Raw genomic sequence first — 20,106 nt, forward strand, 5'->3', positions numbered from 1 at the left:
GTGCGCACACTGGGAGTGTGGCGAAGTCAGGTAGCAAACTTCCCGTGCTTACCGGTGGAGAGCACGGTGTCCCCAGTACGCTTGCTTCGCCCGGTGGGCTACATCCCAGCTGGGCTAGAGTGGGCATTGAGCCAGGTGCCATGAAGCCGGCTCTGCGCATCTGGTCTCCAGTGCGTCTCCTCGGGCCGGGGTACATGGCACCAGCCTTACGCATGGTGTCCCCGGTTCGCCAGCACAGCCCTGTGCGGGCTATTCCAACTCGCCGCACAGGCCTGGCTACGGGGAGCATTCAACCAGGTAAAGTCCGGGCCGACCTCGGACTGAGGAGCTCCAGTGCGGGTCCGGAATGTCCCGGGAGATTCGGTGCCACCGGATGGACGCCAGACCAGCCCACCGGACAGCGGGAGCCCCCGTGACCAGGCTGTCTCTGGCAGTCTCCTTCGTGACAGGTGCCCCCAGCCTGCTCCAGCGCTGACCAGAGCGCCTTCAGCCTTCAGCTCCTGGCTGACTGGAGAGCTCCCGTCTGTCAGCTCCTGAGCTGCCAGGTCTCTCCGTCTGTCCTGACTGCCAGAGTCTCCCGTCTGTCCTGAGCCGCCGGCCAGCTCTGGCAGCTGCCAGGACTGCCGGGCAGTTCTGAGCCTCCAGGACAGCCGGGCAGTTCTGGAGGCTCCAGGACTGGCGGGCAGTTCTGGAGGCTCAGGAGCTGCCAGGGCTGCCCGCCAGTCAGGACTGCCAGAGCCACCGGTCGGTCAGGAGCTGAGTTGGGGTGGGAGACGCCTGTCAGCCAGGAGCTGCCGGAGCTCGCCAGCTCAGCCAGGAGCTGGGAGACCGCCAGTCAGCCAGGAGCTGCCAGGAAGGCTCTGTCAGCGCTGGCCGGCGATGCCAGAAGCCCTTAGGCCGGAGTCTCCAGCCTGTCCGGTGCTGCTACCGGAGGGCCCTCCGTGGAGGTGCTGCCGGAATCTCCGGACCATTCCCGGACGCCTGGCTCTTGAGCCTCAGCCTGCCCAGTGTACGGCTGGTTGAATGCTCGCTCTTATCTAGAGGCCTGAGGGGAATAAAGAGGCAGAGAAAAACTGTGGTGAAGTGGGGTCCACGTCCCGCGCCAGAGCCGCCACCGTGGACAGACGCCCACCCAGACCCTCCCCTATAGGTTCAGGTTTTGCGGCCGGAATCCGCACCTTTGGGAGGGAGGTACTGTCACCTTAGTTCCTTTGTTTTGTCTTTGTTTTAGTTGGTCAGGGTGTGAGTTGGGGTGGGCAGTCTGTTTGTTTTTCTATGTTGGTTTTTGAGTTTGGCCTGGTATGGTTCTCAATCAGAGGCAGGTGTCGTTAGTTGTCTCTGATTGAGAATCATACTTAGGTAGCCTTTTTCCACCTGGGTTTCATGGGTGTCTATTTTCTGTTTTGTGTGTATTCACTAGACAGGACTGTTTCGTTTGTTCGTTCTTCCTAGTTATTATTTTGTTTAGTGTTGAGTGTTGATTATATTATATTAAAAATCATGAACACTTACCACGCTGCACCTTGGTCCTCACCTTCTTCCACCGATGGAACAGCCGTTACAATAGTAAAGACACAACACCAGGCTCCCAGAGCGTGAAGGCAGATGCATTGTCTTGGCTGTATGACACAGAGGAGCGGTCCATGGATACCACTCCAATACTCCCGCCTCCTGCCTGGTGACCCGGTAGTGACACAGACATTGAGCAGGCGTTACGTGCAGAGCGCACTCCGTCCAGTGTCCCACTGGGCGTCTGTACGTCCAGTATGCTGTTCGTGACTGGTTGATCTATGTCTGGGGATGGAAGCTGGGTCCCCAGTTCTCTGTTGTTTGAAGAGAGTCAGTCTGTAACCTATGATTGGATGGAATCCCTCTATAACCTAAATGCAGCGTGTAGGTTACTCATGACTTAACCTTGAATGGAATCCCTCCCAAGTCTATAATGATTGGTACATGAAATAACTGAAAATACAAAAACAATGTCTATAAGTATGAGTGGAAACTAATACAGCCTATCTGGTGACTAACACAGAGACAGGTACAATCACCTATGATTGTTTGGAATCCCAATGTCTGCACCTATCAGGCTACCTCCCAATGTCTATAACTATGATTGGTTCCCAATCCGAGACAACTATGATTGAAGAATCATGTCTATAACCATGATTGGATGGAATCCCTCCCAATGTCTCTATGGCAGAATCCCTCCCAATGTCTATAACCTATGACTAGAATCCCACCCAATGTCTATAATATGATTATGGAATCACTCCCAATGTCTGTAACCTATGAAACCCCAATAACTATGATTGGATTGAAATACAACATATAAACCCATGTCACACCCTGGCCTACCCAAACATTATAACAAATAACACATGAGATACAATGTCTATAACCTATGATTGGCGTGACAGGTCCGTGGTTTGTGGGGCCAAAATCCCTGCTGCAGTGTGTGCAAACCTGATTCAAGAACTACAGGAAACTATGATTATGAGCTCTGTAATTGCAAACAAAGGTTTCTCTACCAAATATTAAGTTCTGCTTTTCTGATGTATCAAATACTTATGTCATGCAATAAAATGCAAATTAATTTCTTAAAAATCATACAATGTGATTTTCTGGACTTTTGTTTTAGATTCCGTCTCTCACAGTTGAAGTGTTCCTATGATAGAAATTACAGACTCTACATGCTTTTGTATGTAGGAAAACCTGCAAAATCAGCAGTGTATCAAATACTTGTTCTCCCCACTGTAATTACATTTAGAGTTCTTGGCCACATTCGTTTGGCTCCTAACTGTTAGAGAGGATAGCTGTGTCCGCAGTGTCACAGTATGTAGGGAATAGGATGTCTTTCCAGACACAGACTATGTGTAGGTTTAGTGTGGTGTATGGATGGGATGTTTAAATCACTGATTTATAGTACATTTACTATAAGATCTCATGAATAACGTAGGTTATATTGTGTTATTTAAACCTGGAATCTTTAATGCTGAAACTGTCTGTTTGAGATATGACAACAACAAAGTTACTGTAAAAAATGAACAGTTTTTATCCCCTCTGACCATAATAGAACAGTAGAATATGGACGGAACAGTTTGGCCTGTACTTTAATTTAAATAGATAGTTAGTTCAAGCTGAAATCAAAGACATTCGAATTGAGGAATTATATACAATTTCCAAAAGCATTAAAAAGAATTACATTAAAAGCCACAATGTCTGTAACCTATGATTGGATGGAATCCCTCCCAATGTCTATAACCTATGATTGGATGGAATCCCTCCCAATGTCTATAACCTATGATTGGATGGAATCCCTCCCAATGTCTATAACCTATGATTGGATGGAATCCCTCCCAATGTCTATAACCTATGATTGGATGGAATCCCTCCCAATGTCTATAACCTATGATTGGATGGAATCCCTCCCAATGTCTATAACCTATGATTGGATGGAATCCCTCCCAATGTCTATAACCTATGATTGGATGGAATCCCTCCCAATGTCTATAACCTATGATTGGATGGAATCCCTCCCAATGTCTATAACCTATGATTGGATGGAATCCCTCCCAATGTCTATAACCTATGATTGGATGGAATCCCTCCCAATGTCTATAACCTATGATTGGATGGAATCCCTCCCAATGTCTATAACCTATGATTGGATTGAATCCCTCCCAATGTCTATAACCTATGATTGGATGGAATCCCTCCCAATGTCTATAACCTATGATTGGATGGAATCCCTCCCAATGTCTATAACCTATGATTGGATTGAATCCCTCCCAATGTCTATAACCTATGATTGGATGGAATCCCTCCCAATGTCTATAACCTATGATTGGATGGAATCCCTCCCAATGTCTATAACCTATGATTGGATGGAATCCCTCCCAATGTCTATAACCTATGATTGGATGGAATCCCTCCCAATGTCTATAACCTATGATTGTCTATAACCTATGATTGGAATCCCTCCCAATGTCTATAACCTATGATTGGATGGAATCCCTCCCAATGTCTATAACCTATGATTGGATGGAATCCCTCCCAATGTCTATAACCTATGATTGGATGGAATCCCTCCCAATGTCTATAACCTATGATTGGATGGAATCCCTCCCAATGTCTATAACCTATGATTGGATGGAATCCCTCCCAATGTCTATAACCTATGATTGGATGGAATCCTCCCAATGTCTATAACCTATGATTGGATGGAATCCCTCCCAATGTCTATAACCTATGATTGGATGGAATCCCTCCCAATGTCTATAACCTATGATTGGATTGAATCCCTCCCAATGTCTATAACCTATGATTGGATGGAATCCCTCCCAATGTCTATAACCTATGATTGGATGGAATCCCTCCCAATGTCTATAACCTATGATTGGATGGAATCCCCCTCCCAATGTCTATAACCTATGATTGGATGGAATCCCTCCCAATGTCTATAACCTATGATTGGATGGAATCCCTAACCCAATGTCTATAACCTATGATTGGATGGAATCCCTCCCAATGTCTATAACCTATGATTGGATGGAATCCCTCCCAATGTCTATAACCTATGATTGGATGGAATCCTCCCAATGTCTCCCTATGAATGTCTATAACCTATGATTGGATGGAATCCCTCCCAATGTCTATAACCTATGATTGGATGGAATCCCTCCCAATGTCTATAACCTATGATTGGATGGAATCCCTCCCAATGTCTATAACCTATGATTGGATGGAATCCCTCCCAATGTCTATAACCTATGATTGGATGGAATCCCCTCCCAATGTCTATAACCTATGATTGGATGGAATCCCTCCCAATGTCTATAACCTATGATTGGATGGAATCCCTCCCAATGTCTATAACCTATGATTGGATGGAATCCCTCCCAATGTCTATAACCTATGATTGGATGGAATCCCTCCCAATGTCTATAACCTATGATTGGATGGAATCCCTCCCAATGTCTATAACCTATGATTGGATGGAATCCCTCCCAATGTCTATAACCTATGATTGGATGGAATCCCTCCCAATGTCTATAACCTATGATTGGATGGAATCCTCCCAATGTCTATAACCTATGATTGGATGGAATCCCTCCCAATGTCTATAACCTATGATTGGATGGAATCCCTCCCAATGTCTATAACCTATGATTGGATGGAATCTCCCCTCCTATGATTGGATGGAATGTCTATAACCTATGATTGGATGGAATCCCTCCCAATGTCTATAACCTATGATTGGATGGAATCCCTCCCAATGTCTATAACCTATGATTGGATGGAATCCCTCCCAATGTCTATAACCTATGATTGGATGGAATCCCTCCCAATGTCTATAACCTATGATTGGATGGAATCCCTCCCAATGTCTATAACCTATGATTGGATGGAATCCCTCCCAATGTCTATAACCTATGATTGGATGGAATCCCTCCCAATGTCTATAACCTATGATTGGATGGAATCCCTCCCAATGTCTATAACCTATGATTGGATGGAATCCCTCCCAATGTCTATAACCTATGATTGGATGGAATCCCTCCCAATGTCTATAACCTATGATTGGATGGAATCCCTCCCAATGTCTATAACCTATGATTGGATGGAATCCCTCCCAATGTCTATAACCTATGATTGGATGGAATCCCTCCCAATGTCTATAACCTATGATTGGATTGGAATCCCTCCCAATGTCTATAACCTATGATTGGATGGAATCCCTCCCAATGTCTATAACCTATGATTGGATGGAATCCCTCCCAATGTCTATAACCTATGATTGGATGGAATCCCTCCCAATGTCTATAACCTATGATTGGATGGAATCCCTCCCAATGTCTATAACCTATGATTGGATGGAATCCCTCCCAATGTCTATAACCTATGATTGGATGGAATCCCTCCCAATGTCTATAACCTATGATTGGATGGAATCCCTCCCAATGTCTATAACCTATGATTGGATGGAATCCCTCCCCCTCCTATGATTGGATGGAATCCTCCCAATGTCTATAACCTATGATTGGATGGAATCCCTCCCAATGTCTATAACCTATGATTGGATGGAATCCCTCCCAATGTCTATAACCTATGATTGGATGGAATCCCTCCCAATGTCTATAACCTATGATTGGATGGAATCCCTCCCAATGTCTATAACCTATGATTGGATGGAATCCCTCCCAATGTCTATAACCTATGATTGGATGGAATCCCTCCCAATGTCTATAACCTATGATTGGATGGAATCCCTCCCAATGTCTATAACCTATGATTGGATGGAATCCCTCCCAATGTCTATAACCTATGATTGGATGGAATCCCTCCCAATGTCTATAACCTATGATTGGATGGAATCCCTCCCAATGTCTATAACCTATGATTGGATGGAATCCCTCCCAATGTCTATAACCTATGATTGGATGGAATCCCTCCCAATGTCTATAACCTATGATTGGATGGAATCCCTCCCAATGTCTATAACCTATGATTGGATGGAATCCCTCCCAATGTCTATAACCTATGATTGGATGGAATCCCTCCCAATGTCTGTAACCTGATTGGATGGAATCCCTCCCAATGTCTATAACCTATGATTGGATGGAATCCCTCCCAATGTCTATAACCTATGATTGGATGGAATCCCTCCCAATGTCTATAACCTATGATTGGATGGAATCCCTCCCAATGTCTATAACCTATGATTGGATGGAATCCCTCCCAATGTCTATAACCTATGATTGGATGGAATCCCTCCCAATGTCTATCTATAACCTATGATTGGATGGAATCCCTCCCAATGTCTATAACCTATGATTGGATGGAATCCCTCCCAATGTCTATAACCTATGATTGGATGGAATCCCTCCCAATGTCTATAACCTATGATTGGATGGAATCCCTCCCAATGTCTATAACCTATGATTGGATGGAATCCCTCCCAATGTCTATAACCTATGATTGGATGGAATCCCTCCCAATGTCTATAACCTATGATTGGATGGAATCCCCCTCCCAATGTCTATAACCTATGATTGGATTGAATCCCTCCCAATGTCTATAACCTATGATTGGATGGAATCCCTCCCAATGTCTATAACCTATGATTGGATGGAATCCCTCCCAATGTCTATAACCTATGATTGGATTGAATCCCTCCCAATGTCTATAACCTATGATTGGATGGAATCCCTCCCAATGTCTATAACCTATGATTGGATGGAATCCCTCCCAATGTCTATAACCTATGATTGGATGGAATCCCTCCCAATGTCTATAACCTATGATTGGATGGAATCCCTCCCAATGTCTATAACCTATGATTGGATTGAATCCCTCCCAATGTCTATAACCTATGATTGGATTGAATCCCTCCCAATGTCTATTGAGCAGCACTGGGGCTGTTGAATTTCACAGTAGTGTACTGGAAATCCTCGTCCTGTTTCTGGGGGTGAGACGGTGGGACGGTGGAGTCAAGAGGCACTTCCTGGTTTCTGTGTTGGATGCTGGCGTAGGTAATGTCACCCTGCTCGTCTGTGATCGCTCTCTGTGCTGCAATAGGGGCCAAGTTCATGCCTGAGATGTTGTCATACACTGGATTAGAGTCTCTCTGATGGGGAGAGAAGACAGACAACATGAGGGGTGAAAGATAATACCACAGTCATTGAGTCCATCTAAATACAGATCACTGTAGCTCTTAGTCAACTGATTCCAGAAGACTCACCTGTCCGTTCTCTGCTGTGTCTCTTCTGTCTCTTGTGTCAGAGGTGGATTTGGAGGCCTTCTTCCTGTTTTGTGAAATAATTAATAAATTAATAGAGCAATATACATATTTTGATCGATTATACCACAGAATGTGAAAAGGGATAAATTAATCTCACTCACCTGAACCACATGAACCCAAAGAGACAGAGTATGAGACTTAGAATAACCACTATGATTCCTACAACTGCATTCTTCAAAGACTTTGGCTCCCCAAAGAATGTAACAGGAGAACGGATATTCTCGTAGCCTTTAACACTACAGGAGTAGCTGCCTGCGTCCCCACTGCTGATTTGGTCTAAGTAGAGGTAGTTATCTTGGGTGTTTGGGTTGGTGAGAAGTTGTCCGTTCTTGTACCAGATGTAGGTGGGGTTGTCAGTTAGAGTACAGGTGGTGCTACAGGTCAGTGTCACCTTCTCTTCCTCTGTGCCAGGAGTCTCCTTCACCTGCAGGTCTGAAAATGGGTAAATGAAGACAAAATAACACAATCATCATTATTTCCACCAATGAGATAATGACTTAGACTAGATGATATAATACTGTAAGGACAGTATTACCTGTGACAGAGTTATTCCAGGGAAGCTGTTTCCCCATTTTACCGCAGTTGTTATAAATCTAAACTTATATTCAGCAGAGTCACTCTCTCTCAGGTCTGTGATTCTCAGGGTGGAGTCCTTGTCTGTAGTTGGTTGATACTTAACTCGATCTGCATACTCTGGGTCCTGGATTAGATCTGTAGTAACTCCAGACTCCCATTTGTTGAACCAGGATACTTCTGTGACTTTATGCCAGCTGGGATGTCTATACGTGCAGGTAATGTCCACTGTTGACCCCTTCAAGGCACAGATACTCCTCTTGGTGTAAGTCACATTCAAACAGCTCTGACCATGAACACCTGAAAGTAAATGTATCTTATCAATTCCTCAAACTATAATGAGATGATTTCAAGTGTTTAAGATGTATTGGACTGGTTCATTTAAAATGAATAAATTATATAGACACACACAGAGCATTCAGAAAGTGTTCAGAACCCTTGACTTTTTTCACATTTTGTTACGTTACAGTCTTATTTTAAAATGGAATAACTAGATAACATACCATCAGCCATTTTCTACCTTTTCTATTATACTGTATAGTTCCTACTAGTGTTACTATCCAAGAGTGCACCGATTTGTCTGTTTTCCCCACATGTTCTACTATTGGTCCACAGGCCTTAATGATTGATACTTAAGATGATTATTATAGGTGAGTCCAGACTCACACACTGTAGGAGCGAGAAAATCCTCATGGTCTTTTACAGCACAGGAGTAACTGTCTGCAGAGTAACCCCAGACCACTAGAGTATTACAGGAGTATTGTTGGGAAGTAGGGTCATGGAGATGTTGTCCGTTCTTATACCAGATGTAGGTGGGGTTGGGGTTGTCAGTCAGAAGACAGGTGGTGCTACAGGTCAGTGTTCTCTTCTTTTCTTCTGTGGAGGAAGACACCTTCACCTGCAGCTCTGAATAATAATTATTAGAACTTACAATTCATATATTTGTATAAGTAGTTGTGGTAGATATTATATATTACCTGTGTTAGTAGTTGTAGTAGTAGATATTATATATTACCTGTGTTAGTAGTTGTAGTAGCAGATATTATATATTACCTGTGTTAGTAGTTGTAGTAGTAGATATTATATATTACCTGTGTTAGTAGTTGTAGTAGTAGATATTATATATTACCTGTGTTCATAGTTGTAGTAGCAGATATTATATATTACCCGTGTTAGTAGTTGTAGTAGTAGATATTATATATTACCTGTGTTAATAGTTGTAGTAGCAGATATTATATATTACCCGTGTTAGTAGTTGTAGTAGTAGATATGATATATTACCTGTGTTAGTAGTTGTAGTAGTAGATATTATATATTACCTGTGTTCATAGTTGTAGTAGCAGATATTATATATTACCCGTGTTAGTAGTTGTAGTAGTAGATATTATATATTACCTGTGTTAATAGTTGTAGTAGCAGATATTATATATTACCCGTGTTAGTAGTTGTAGTAGTAGATATTATATATTACCTGTGTTAGTAGTTGTAGTAGCAGATATGATATATTACCTGTGACAGTCAGAGTTGTTCCATAGAAGCTGTACCCCCATTCTGCATACTGTGTTTTAAATCTGAACTTGTACTCAGCTGAATCTCTCTCTCTCAGGTCTGTGATTCTGAGGTTGCAGTCTTTCTCTTTAGTTCCAAGGTACTCAGCACGACCTGCATACTCTGACACCGAGATCAGGATTTTAGGCGTCTCATTATATTTCTCTTGGATATACCAGTTTGGTTCTGAGACTACATGATAACTTGGATGTTGATATGTGCAGGGCAGTTCCACTGTTGACTCCTTCAAGGCACAGATACTCTGATGGACGTAAGTCACGTTGAAACAGTTCTGACCCAGAACACCTAAAACAGTAGGAGGCCCATTCATTATTCATTTCGTTTTAATTATTATTATTACACTGAACAACAATAGAATCACAATAATAAACCATTTCTAAGATTTTACTGAGTTTCAGGTCATATAAAGAAGTCAGTCAATTGTTCTAAATGAATTAGGCCCTAATCTATGGATTTCACATGACTGGGAATACAGATATGCATCTGTTGGTCACAGATACCTTACAAAAGGTACCCAGTGCCTGGTGTGACCACCATTTGCCTCATGCAGCGAGACACATCTCCTTCACATAGTGTTGATACGGCTGCTGATTGCGACCTGTGGAGTGGCTGTGCAAAGTTGCTGGGTATTGGCGGGAACTGGAATACGCTGTCATACATGTCGATACAGAGCATCCCAAACATGCTTAATGGGTGGCATGTCCGGTGAGTACGTAGACCATGGAAGAAATTTGAATTTTTCAGCTTCCAGGAATTGTGTACAAACAATTGCCATCAATGAAATGCAATTGTGTTCGTTGTCTGTACCTTATGTCTGCCCATACTATAACCCCACTGCCACCATGGCACTATGTTCACAACGATGATATCAGCAAACCGCTGGCCCACATGACGCAATACACTCTGTCTGCCATCTGCCCCGTACAGTTGAATTTGGGATTCGTCTGTGAAGAGCACACTTCTCCAGCATGTCAGTGGCCATCGGAGGTAGAGCATTTGCCCACTGAAGTCTGTTACAACAAAGTAAGATAAAGACCCTGGTGAGGACGATAAGCATGCAGATAAGCATCCCTGAGATGGTTTTTGACAGTTTGTGCAGAAATGATTTGGTTGAGAAAACCCACAGTTTCATTAGCTGTCCGGGTGGCTGGTCTCAGACAATCCCACAGGTGAAGAAGCTGATGTGGAGGTCCTGGGCTGGCATGGTTACACGTGGTGTGCGGTTGTGGAGGTCCTGGGCTGGCGTGGTTACACGTGGTGTGCGGTTGTGGAGGTCCTGGGCTGGCGTGGTTACACGTGGTGTGCGGTTGTGGAGGTCCTGGGCTGGCGTGGTTACACGTGGTGTGCGGTTGTGGAGGTCCTGGGCTGGCGTGGTTACACGTGGTGTGCGGTTGTGGAGGTCCTGGGCTGGCGTGGTTACACGTGGTGTGCGGTTGTGGAGGTCCTGGGCTGGCGTGGTTACATGTGGTGTGCGGTTGTGGAGGTCCTGGGCTGGCGTGGTTACACGTGGTGTGCGGTTGTGGAGGTCCTGGGCTGGCGTGGTTACACGTGGTGTGCGGTTGTGGAGGTCCTGGGCTGGCGTGGTTACACGTGGTGTGCGGTTGTGAGGCCAGTTGAACATACAACCAAATTCTTTAAAACGCTGTTGGAGGTATGGCTTATGGTAGAGAAATTACTATTCAAGTCTCTGGCAACATCTCTGGTGGACATTCCTGCAGTCAGCATGCAAATTGCACACTCCTTCAAAACATGAGACACCTGTGGCGTTGTTTTGTGTGAAAAAAGCTAATTTTAGAGCGGCCTTTTATTGTCCCTAGAACAAGGTGCACCTGTGTAATGATCATGCTGTTTAATCAGCTTCTTGATATGCCACACCTGTCAGGTGGATGAATTATCTAGGCAACGGATACATGCTCATTAAGAGGGACGTGAAGAAAATTGTGCTCAAAATTGAAGAGAAATAAGCTTTTTGTGCATATGGAAAATGTCTAGGATTATTCATTTTAACTCATGAAACATGAGACCAACACTTTACACGTTGCGTTTATATTGTTGTTCAGTATATTTAGGACTGAACAATACAACTTTAATGATAATGTAATACTTTACTAATAATCTAATAAACTTTAAAACTGTAGCTGAATCCAGACTCACACACTGCAGGAGAGAGGAGATCCTCATGGCCTTTTACAGCACAGGAGTAAATGTCTGAATAGTAAATGTGGATAGGATATTGTTGGGAAGTGGGCTCATCTAGACGTTGTCCATTCTTGTACCAGATGTAGGTGGGGTTGTCACTCAGAGTACAGGTGTTGCTACAGGTCAGTGTCACCTCCTGTCCCTTCACTACGTTGGTGGGAGGCACCATCACCTGGCTTTGTTGTCCACACTTTGTTGCTGTATTTGCTGAGTTGAGGATAAATGAAAACCCCAGATTAGCATAACTTAGTGATGTGTGACAGACAGCTGGGTCATTCCACAAAGACTGCCTTTTGCTTCCCTTTGTGTAGCAATATTGAATTTTAAAAGCCTGTTATAGTGAATGAAGTGCCCTTTAATATAGACAACATGAAGAATTCAATAAATCTGATTGCCCTCTAAGGTCAATGTCCGCGCCCCGCGGAAATCTAATTAGCACAATACAAAAATCCCCATAAACATCCATCTATTTAAGATAGAGATATGGTTTTTTGCATTGGATGAGTCTCAATCCACCGTATCTGACTATTTCGTACTTCTGCATCTGCTGTGAAAGGTGACCGAGCTAGAGCTGTGTCTTCTCACCAAATCATCTGAAGCGTCCGAACGGTCTAGGAAGTCCAGAGGTCTCACAAGACTTGTCTGAAGGTCCCCCGTACCGGTTAAACGTGAATGGAAGTATATATGGACACTGATTAGTGCCAAAAATAAGGAGTTAAATACATGTAAAAATATATATATAATAATCCTGATCTCTCAGATATACAGTACCAGTCAAAGGTTTGGACACACCTACTCATTCAAGGATTTTTCTTAATTTGTACTATTTTCTTGCCACGCCCTGACCTTAGAGAGCCTTTTTATTAATCTATTTGGTTAGGTCGGGTGTGATTTGGGTGGGCATTCTAGTTGTTTTGTTTCTTTGTTGGCCGGGGATGGTTCCCAATCAGAGGCAGCTGTCTATCGTTGTCTCTGATTGGGAATCATACTTAGGTATCCTTTTTTCCACTTGTTTTTGCATAGTTGCTGTCTAGCCATGCAGAACTTTACGTTCGGTTTTGTATTTTGTTGTTTTGTCAGCCTTCAGTATTAAAAATCATGAACACTTTCCAAGCTGCGCTTTGGTCTCATTCATCTAACGTAACAGAAGATCCCACCACAAACGGACCAAGCAGCATGGTCAGGAGGAGAGGACACGACAGAAACCCGAGGCAGCCCCGAAAAAAATTGTGGGGTGGGGGGGGTCTGGAGCATGCAGCGACGGACCCGGTCCGGAGCCTCCAGCGACGGTCCCCAGTCCGGAGCCTCCAGCGAGGCTAGATGCCCACCCGGACCCTCCCTCATGCAGTCAGGTTTTGCTGCCTTTTTATTTCTCTATTTGGTTAGGTCGGGTGTGATTTGGGTGGGCATTCTAGTTTTTTTGTTTCTTTGTTGGCCGGGTATGGTTCCCAATCAAAGGCAGCTGTCTATCGTTGTCTCTGATTGGGGATCATACTTAGGTAGCCTTTTTTCCACTTGTGTTTGTGGGAACTTGTTTTTGCATAGTTTTTGCATAGTTTTTGCATAGCTTTTGTATTTTGTCGGCGTTCAGTATTAAAAATCATGAACACTTTCCACGCTGCGCTTTGGTCTCATTCAACTAACGACGGAAGTAACATTTCTACATTGTAGAATAATAGTGAAGACATCAAAACTGTGAGAGTGTGCAATGCTGTCATCAAGGCAAAGGGTGGCTACTTTGAAGAATCTCAAATATAAACTATATTTGTATTTGTTTAAAACTTTTTGGTTACTTCATGATTCCATATGTGTTTTTCATAGTTTTGATGTCTTCACTATGATTATACAATGTAGAAAATAGTAGAAATAAAGAAAAACCCTTGAATGAGTAGGTGTGTCCAAACTTCTGACTGGTGCTGTAGGTCAGATACTTCAGAACAAACTTCCTTTAGATTGGTTTTTTGAAACAATCTGTTCTATGTAGTGAATCTGTTAATCAATGTGATTGTATGGGCTAACAGCTGTAAGTGATTTATTTCATTTTGGGGGGGGGATGCTTTAAGGAGTCTTAGAATTCAATATCAAGTAGTAAAATGATCCCTGGTATGACCTTCTTAAAACAATTACATGTAACTTAGTTGAATATCTAATAGTTAAATCATCGTGTAAAAGCAGGTGAGCTGGTTCTACTCTTTTTACCCATTTTCTGGTGTTTTGGAAAACTGAGCGGGACGAGAATAACACATCAACCCTGTTACCCATAGATAGACAGGCTAGAATAACATGCCAACCCTGTTACCCATAGATAGACAGGCTAGAATAACACATCAACCCTGTTACCCATAGATAGACAGGCTAGAATAACATGTCAACCCTGTTACCCATAGATAGACAGGCTAGAATAACACATCAACCCTGTTACCCATAGATAGACAGGCTAGAATAACATGTCAACCCTGTTACCCATAGATAGACAGGCTAGAATAACACATCAACCCTGTTACCCATAGATAGACAGGCTAGAATAACACATCAACCCTGTTACCCATAGATAGACAGGCTAGAATAACATGTCAACCCTGTTACCCATAGATAGACAGGCTAGAATAACACATCAACCCTGTTACCCATAGATAGACAGGCTAGAATAACACATCAACCCTGTTACCCATAGACAGACAGGCTAGAATAACACATCAACCCTGTTACCCATAGATAGACAGGCTAGAATAACACATCAACCCTGTTACCCATAGATAGACAGGCTAGAATAACACATCAACCCTGTTACCCATAGATAGACAGGCTAGAATAACACATCAACCCTGTTACCCATAGATAGACAGGCTAGAATAACACATCAACCCTGTTACCCATAGATAGACAGGCTAGAATAACACATCAACCCTGTTACCCATAGATAGACAGGCTAGAATAACACGTCAACCCTGTTACCCATAGACAGACAGGCTAGAATAACACATCAACCCTGTTACCCATAGATACCCTGTTACCCATAGATAGACAGGCTAGATATGTTTTAACAATTCAAACATTTTTGTGAAGCTTGCTTTCGAATGTCGAATGCAACTCCCTTTTGCACACAACAACCTTCCATTCTCCTTATCACAAGGGGATTAACGGCGGATTTAAGATGAAATCGTCAACCCTGTTATGTTCAACCCTGTATCTTTATTTGGAACTTAAGAGGCACTTACTGTAGTCATTTTTTATTGAATCTCTTGAGATGAGAAAACACATTTTATTAAGTTGAACACGTGCTCTTTGACAGAATGTTAAAATGAGGTGAAATCTGAATAATCTTTTGACCAAGATACACTTCTCAGAAGGCACCGACTTGGTGGAAGGACCCAGCTTCTGAAGGGAAATGGGAACGCCTAAAAGACCCCTGAACACACCAGAATATTCATATTCATGTTGTCCTGAACTGTCTCATGGCATTTTGTAATTGTCTGTAGATGTAATAGCAACAAGGATAGCTATCGTAAGAAGACTATTACAAATCTAAGAACGTGACCATACAGTACCTGCCATTGACAAGAGAAAGACCACAAACACACTTCCTGGTTTTCTCAATGCCATTGTTGCATCACCCACCCTGTAGTGTTAGAAACATAAACAACAACTCACTCTATACCTGGTGAATAACTACTCCTTAGAAATTAATTAAGAAGTAAACAATTACTTATTGAACAGAGCTGTCTATAGCACTGTATACACATAATAATAATTTTATTGCTCAAAATCTGTTTTATTCTTACAATCCTATAGCATTGAGACATGGGTCCCTAGTATTATCATTAGCCAGAATAATATGGTTAATCACTAAAAACATACTACCAAACACATTTTTTAAAGATATATTCAAGTGTACTTACAGAGCAAAGTGGAGAGGTTTTGTAAGACAACTCACTGGCAGTATGAAAACAAGAAGTAAGTGAGTGGTTGACACATGAGGGCACAAGTTGCTGTAATTTCCTTCCTTTTCATGCAAAAAAACTACTTTTGGATGGTTTACAGGCAGAACACATTTCAGAAGTTGCATCACGGCTGACAAAAAAACGTGTTGCATGACGGCATTTGCCCAGCACATTAGATTCTGTTTAATAAAATAATTTGACGCAAAGGGGACAAACTGCTGTTTTTTAAACCGATTTGCCTTATGATTTTTGTCAACTCACACATAAAGATTGCTGCTGCAGGCTCTTTGTATGTCTTGACCAATCAGATTAATTGAAATCGCAGGTCGCGCAGTTTGGGCACAACCCACAAAGGTCAAGGAGCGCGCTCCACTGTCCTCCTTTATTTATTTACTAAGCATGATAACACATCAGTCCAGACAGACAGAAGTACCCGCTTGAGAGAGAAATTTGCAGAAGAGTAAGCAATAACTTTGCAAAATGTATAATGATTATTTGTTTACTAAATTATGTTCAAATGTTAAACAATTTACTTTCATATGAATGTTTAATTAAAATGTTGATTAACTGTTGTTTATCAGCCCATTGTTAAGCTAGCTAACACTTCGGAAGCAATAGCTAGCTAACACTTCGGAAGCAATAGCTAGCTAATGCTCGTAGGCAAACTCGTCCTGCTTATCGGGTGTTTAGAGATCAAAAACTCAACCACCAAGTTTAGTTGTAGATTCAGTAATGCATCAGTTGTGAAGACCCGGGCAGTTTTAAAATCATTAATTGCTGAACATGCTAGCCAGCTAAATACATTTCCCCCATTTGTTCCCAGGGACTAAAGTGGGTACCTGATCGCGTTTCACTCCATTGCAGTGGCTTGGCAGGAGAAAACAGTCGTGCCCGTCTTGTTTGCAGGTAAGACATGTTAAAAAATAAATGCCATCTGATGAAATAGTGGCAAATGCAGCCAACTATTTTTATTAGATCTAGGCTTGCAAACCAGCCAAGTTATTTGTGCATTCTCTGTTGATGAGTCTGTTTAGCTACTTTGCTAGCTAGCAGCATGCAGTGTCTGATTGGGTTTGGTGTTACCAGTTCAAATGAAAGATTGTTTTTCTACTCTCATTCTAAACTGACCAAGCCTATGAAAAACTGTTAACAAAACTATTGCACATTTAATAAAGGTAGTTGAGGCTTCAGAAACAAGAATCAGCACTGAGATTTGGTCAGTGAGGTTAATTTCTCCCCCCTAGTCTCTGCTTGTTCCACCTTGAAGGACACCTGACCCTGTCATCCTGCAGATGTAAGGAACTTGTTGTGAACCTCCCAGCCACCAGGATAATCCCCATATCCAAGGATTTTATTAAGGACTGTGCAATATCACAATGTTAGGACTGGATTCACCAGCTATTGTTTATCATGCAGATTTGTCTGAACATCGTAATTTATGAAACTCATTCTTAAATACAGACATGAATTTCTGTCCCAGGGAATAGCACTATGTGCACATCTTCAATTTAGATCACAATGATTTAAATGAGGTGTTTAGTAAAGGGCTGGAACAGAAACGTGTAAACTCCTGTCCTGTGTATAAAAACAATCCTGTGGTGGTCATGACAAAATCATGTAGTGAACAATCTATTGAACGTTGGAGGTTAATCTCTTGGAGATGTCACTCACGTGGGAATGTGTCACTCACGTGGGAATGTGTCACTCACGTGGGAATGTGTCACTCACGTGGGAATGTGTCACTCACGTGGGAATGACTTATTTTCTACAATGGACTGTGTATTAAGGACTCGTGCACAGGTACAGAAACAACTATAAAAGTGTAACATTTATTCCAAATTGCAAGTGATGCCTTCACGTGTTTTGGTTTTGAGAAATCAACAGAAGAAAGGCATCAATAATATTCCCATGCTGTATTCATTTAATTGAATATATATCCTATTTGATATGCATTTAAATATACTGAACACAAATATAAACACCTCATGCAACAATTTCAACAACTTTATTGAGTTACAGTTCATATAAGGAAATCAGTCAATTGAAAGACAATTATTTTAGCCCTCATCTATGGATTTTACATGACTGGGAATACAAATGCGCATCTGTTGGTCACATATACACTATATATACACACAAAAGCATGTGGACACCCCTTCACATTAGTGGATTTATCCACATCCGTTGCTGAGAGGTGTATTCAGTGCATTCAGGAAAGGATTCAGACCCCTTCACATTAGTGGATTTATCCACATTCAGGAAAGGATTCAGACCCCTTCACATTAGTGGATTTATCCACATCCGTTGCTGAGAGGTGTATACAGTGCATTCAGGAAAGGATTCAGACCCCTTGACATTAGTGGATTTATCCACATCCGTTGCTGAGAGGTGTATTCAGTGCATTCAGGAAAGGATTCAGACCCCTTCACATTTCCACATTTTGTTACATCCTTGTTCTAAAATGGATTAAATTGCTTTTTTCCCTCATCAATCTACACATAATATCCCATAATTATAAAGCCTCATGGCTTGATTTTTGCTCTGACATGCACTGTCAACTGTGGGACCTTATATAGACAGGTGTGTGCCTTTCCAAATCCTGTCCAATCAATTGAATTTACCACAAGTGGACTCCAATCAATGGAAACAGGATGAACCTGAGAAAAATGTTCAGTCTCATAGCAAAGGGTCTGAATACCAATGTAAACAAGTTATTTCTGTTTATATTTTTAAAATTAATTTTCTAATATTTCTAAAGAACTATTCACCTTGTGATTATGGGGTATTGTAATTAGATGAAGGATTTTTATTATTTTTTAAATTCCATTTTAGAATAATGCTGTAACATAACAAAATGTGGAAAAAGTCAAGGGGTCTGAATACCTTCTGAATGCACTGAAAAATTGAGCACACAGCCATGCAATTTCCATAGACAAATATTAGCAGTAGAATGACATTACTGAAGAAATCAGTGACTTTCAATGTGGTACCATCATAGGATGCCACCTTTCAAACAAGTCAATTTGTCAAATTTCTGTCCTGCTAGAGCTGCCCCAGTCAACTGTAAGTCCTGTTATTGTGAAGTGGAAACTCATAAGAGAATCAATGGCTCTGCCAGGAAGTGTTAAACCTATAGTAGACCAATATTTAGAATAATAAGACAGAAATTAATTAAATATGAAACCAATTCAAAGTTTATTGGTCACACATATTTTGCATTGTTATTGTGGGTGTGTTGGTGTAGTGAAATGTTTGTTGATAGTCTTCTGCCGACAATAAGTCTTTTAAAGACAATTTTCCTGACGTTTGCAGAGATCACACTTGCGCTAAATGCTGCGGATGTTGGTTTAAATTAACTTTAAAATTAAAGTGCAGTATGCTTGTCCATAATTTGATTGAATCCCAGGCAGAGTCATCTTATGTTCAGGTCGCCTGGTGTTCAGGGTGCATCCAAAATGGCACCCTATTCCCTACATAGTGCACTAGAGTGAACAAAGTACCATTTGGGATGCAACAAAGATCGTCTTGTGTTCAGGTCTTCTTAGTTCTTGGTTTGTTAACTGTTCTATAGAACAGAGAGGAGTCCTCCTCAGCTTCCTGTGAGAAAGGTCCTCCTGTGAGAAAGGTCCTCCTGTGAGAAAGGTCCACCTGTGAGAAAGGTCCACCTGTGAGAAAGGTCCACCTGTGAGAAAGGTCCACCTGTGAGAGAGGTCCTCCTGTGAGAAAGGTCCAGGTCCTCCTGTGAGAAAGGTCCTCCTGTGAGAAAGGTCCTCCTGTGAGAAAGGTCCTCCTGTGAGAAAGGTCCTCCTGTGAGAAAGGTCCTCCTGTGAGAGAGGTCTGATGAGAAAGGAGATGCAACATGTTATCATCAATCCTCACTTCTGGGGTCTCATTTAAAGTCATTGTTTCATTAGTCGTATGTACAGGATACTCATGGTATACACTGTCCAACTAAATGCTTACTGGCAGGTTCCTTCTTAATAATGCAACAACAATAACACTTCATAAAAGATAACAATACAA

The 20,106-nt window shown here is 42.1% G+C and overlaps 1 protein-coding gene and 1 long non-coding RNA gene across 49 annotated transcripts; one reads left to right on the forward strand and one right to left on the reverse strand.

Moving 5' to 3' along the window:
- Positions 1–3,340: 3,340 nt before the first annotated feature.
- Positions 3,341–16,387, reverse strand: LOC118370925 (uncharacterized). 48 transcript variants are annotated; one of them, XR_008113352.1, is made up of 8 exons: positions 8,337–8,526; positions 7,903–8,233; positions 7,742–7,805; positions 7,371–7,627; positions 7,155–7,262; positions 7,047–7,082; positions 4,211–4,390; positions 3,341–3,874 (listed from the first exon to the last, which is right to left on the reverse strand). XR_008113352.1 is itself a non-coding variant. In XM_052507018.1 (7 exons), exons 1-7 carry the CDS (start codon positions 16,254–16,256, stop codon positions 8,222–8,224), a joined length of 1,473 nt encoding a protein of 490 aa, XP_052362978.1. In that variant the 5' UTR covers positions 16,257–16,387; the 3' UTR covers positions 8,091–8,221. The 48 variants fall into 48 exon arrangements, 1 of the variants encoding a protein (XP_052362978.1); XR_008113368.1 differs by lacking the exon at positions 7,155–7,262 and adding an exon at positions 6,467–6,574 and having other exon boundaries at positions 4,211–4,318; positions 7,335–7,627; XR_008113355.1 differs by having other exon boundaries at positions 7,155–7,190; positions 7,335–7,627.
- Positions 16,388–16,395: 8 nt separating this feature from the next.
- On the forward strand, positions 16,396–18,299 carry LOC118370924 (uncharacterized). Its single transcript, XR_004822898.2, has 3 exons — positions 16,396–16,543; positions 16,907–16,989; positions 17,328–18,299. It is a non-coding gene; the product is annotated as an uncharacterized LOC118370924 (long non-coding RNA).
- Positions 18,300–20,106: the final 1,807 nt, after the last annotated feature.

Source organism: Oncorhynchus keta, unplaced genomic scaffold (genome assembly GCF_023373465.1).
Source record: "Oncorhynchus keta strain PuntledgeMale-10-30-2019 unplaced genomic scaffold, Oket_V2 Un_contig_28383_pilon_pilon, whole genome shotgun sequence".
In the NCBI taxonomy this organism is placed as follows: Eukaryota; Metazoa; Chordata; class Actinopteri; order Salmoniformes; family Salmonidae; genus Oncorhynchus; species Oncorhynchus keta.